The 2,975-nt window shown below is 41.0% G+C and overlaps 1 protein-coding gene across 1 annotated transcript; it reads left to right on the top strand.

Annotated features, from left to right (window-relative positions):
* Nucleotides 1-16: 16 nt before the first annotated feature.
* On the top strand, nucleotides 17-2,500 carry LOC112502404 (the record flags this gene model as incomplete). The annotated part of the gene is made up of 4 exons (XM_025106292.1): nucleotides 17-719; nucleotides 833-1,178; nucleotides 1,474-1,635; nucleotides 2,157-2,500. Coding segments are annotated over 4 exons (1,555 nt in total), but the record flags the coding sequence as incomplete, so codon positions are not given.
* Between the last annotated feature and the right edge of the window lie 475 nt (nucleotides 2,501-2,975).

Raw genomic sequence — 2,975 nt, 5'->3', positions numbered from 1 at the left:
AAACCTTTCGTGGTAGCGGTGCTACTGAGTTCTCTGGGAAGGTTGATCCATTGGAGGCACTTGAATGGATATTGAATATTGAGAAGGTATTTCGTATCACCCGAGTGCTATGTGATGATAAAATGAATTATGCCACGACTATGTTCCAAAGTAGGGCCTTGATATGGTGGAATGCTACTTTTGCAGCTTTAGGTGAAACTAAAAAAGAAGGTATGCCTTGGGAGTCTTTCAAAACTCGTTTTAACAAGCAGTATTGTCCAATTGATCTACAAAAACGATTGGAGAAGGAGTTTCTTGATCTTAATCAAGGAAAGATGACAGTGGTGGACTACGAGACCGAGTTCAATCATAAAGCACAGTTTACCACACGTTTCTTGACTACAGAACAAGAATTGCGATCAGAGATTCGAGATGTCGTCGCCAATCGTGATATTTCAGAGTTTGAGAAAGCGGTGGAATCTGCAGGATGGTGCGAACATGATTTGACCCGCTCGGATCGTAATCCAGCTCCACCAGCCAAGCGACCTCGAATTGAAGGTGCCATATCTGCACCAACACAGCACTTTTCTAGGAATTTCAATCCGAGATACGCTCAATCCCAAGCTAGATCACGACCTCAATCTTGGTCCCAAGCTTATAGCCTTCAGTCAAATGCTCCTCCACCCTGTTCTGTTTGCGGTAAGGTTCATCGAGGCCGATGCAACACTGTTCGCCCTGAAGTTAGATGTCATGGTTGTGGTGGAGACCAAACTGCCCGAGGAGGGATATGACATGCTACTCATGTGGTGCTATAGGCCATTGTCAAAGAGAATGCCCTCGATCTAAACCTTAGGAAAGTAAGGCTTCTGTTCGCCGACCTTCTACTAGTGGTGCTGCTTGTCAAAAGGAGGAGGTATCGCGCGTCCAGGCCAGAGCTTTTCAAATCACTACCGAGGAAGCTCGAGGTAAACCTAATGTGGTTATGGGTATATTTCTCGTTAATTCTCATCCCGCTCGTATCTTATTTGATTCTGGTGCTACTAATTTATTCGTTTCTCATATGTTTGCTCGATGTTTAAACTTTGTGCCATATGTGCTTGCTAAATCTTTTTACGTTGACACTGCTGATGGCACATCTATGCTAGCTGATAAAGTTTACAAAGATTGTGTGTTGCAATTAGATGAGCATGAGTTTTGTTGTAGATCTTGTACCGATGGATATCCATAGCTTTGATATAATTATTGGTATGGATTGGTTGGCTAAGAATCGGGCTGATATTTTGTGTTTTCAATGCATATTCCGTATACCGAACGACGTCAACTATTTATACGTTTACGGTGAAAAGTGTAAAGGAGACGTAAAGTTGACTTCTACGCTTAAAGGTCGAAGACACCTATCTAAAGGTTGTTCTTCCTATTTAGCCTATATTTTTGATGTGTCGAAAGAGGTAAAGAAAATGGTTAGTGACGTACTGGTTGTGTGTGAATTTCCAGATGTATTTCCCGAGGACTTACCCGGTTTACCTCCTGATAGACAAGTTGAATTTCGAATTGACTTAATTCCTGATGCAACGCCGATTGCTAGGATGCCATATCGTCTGGCTCCGGCTGAAATGAAAGAAATGAACAATCAACTGCAAGAACTTCTCGATAAAGGTTTTATCCGACCGAGCACTTCTCCTTGGGGTGCTCCAGTACTATTTGTCAAGAAGAAAGACGGTTCAATGCGTATGTGCATCAATTACCATGAGTTAAACAAAGTAACGATCAAGAACAAATATCCACTTCCGCGTATCGATGATTTGTTCGACCAATTGCAAGGTGCGAGTTACTTCTCTAAAATTGATTTATGGTTGGGTTATCATCAATTGAGAGTGCGTGAAGAAGATGAATCAAAAATGGCTTTCCGTACACGTTATGGCCACTATGAATTTTTAGTTATGCCATTTGGTTTAACTAATGCACCTGCAGCGTTCATGGATATGATGAATCGCGTGTGCCGGCCAATGTTGGACAAATCTGTGATCATGTTTATAGACGATATTCTTGTATATTCCAAATCTGAAGCGGATCACGTGAAGCATTTTTGTGTGAGATGCTTGAAACACTTCGACAAGAGCGTCTATATGCTAAATTTTCGAAATGTGAATTTTGGCTACGTCAKGTGCAATTCCTAGGTCATACGATTTCTTGTGACGGTGTGTCGGTTGACCCGTCCAAAGTTGAAGCTGTAAAAAAATGGGAGCAACCTAAGAATGCATCTAAGATTCGTAGTTTTCTTGGACTCGCGGGTTATTATAGACAATTCATACGAGATTTCTCTAAAATTTTCGTGCCTTTAACTTTGTTGACCCGGAAAGATGTCAAGTTCGAATGGGGTGAAGCTCAAGAGAATGCTTTTCAGGTGTTAAAGCTTTGTTTGTCAAATGCTTCTGTTCTAGCTTTACCAGAAGGTAGTGACGACTTGGTAGTTTACAGCGATGCTTCTAAACTGGATCTCAGTTGTGTTCTTATGCAGTGAGGCAACGTAATTACATATGCATCAAGACAGTTGAAAGATTATGAAAAGAACTATCCAACTCATGATCTTGAGTTGGCAGCGGTCATTTTTGCACTAAAATTATGGTGTCATTAGTTATATGGTACCAAATGTCAACTATTCACAAATCATAAGAGTTTGAAGTATATCTTCACTCAATAGACTTTGAACATGAGGCAACAACGAGCTATGGAACTGATTAAAGACTATGAATGTGAAATTCTCTATCATCCAGGTAAAGCTAATGTTGTTGCAGATGCTTTAAGCCGAAAGACTTATGCAAAATCCATGTGTTATGCTATTACACATACGTCCGTGACATCCACAATAGTTGACAACATACGGAAATGGCAAGTAGAGGCTTTGAAGCCTGATCGTGTGAAACCAGAGCGTATAGTTGGTTATGTTTCGTATCTGAYAGATGATAGTCGAGGACTTAAAGTCTTCAAGGACCGTG

The sequence above is a fragment of the Cynara cardunculus genome, unplaced genomic scaffold (assembly GCF_001531365.2).
Source record: "Cynara cardunculus var. scolymus isolate 2C unplaced genomic scaffold, CcrdV1 Un_Scaffold_1341, whole genome shotgun sequence".
Lineage (NCBI taxonomy): Eukaryota > Viridiplantae > Streptophyta > Magnoliopsida > Asterales > Asteraceae > Cynara > Cynara cardunculus.
This window is presented reverse-complemented; position numbering and strand designations above follow the sequence as displayed.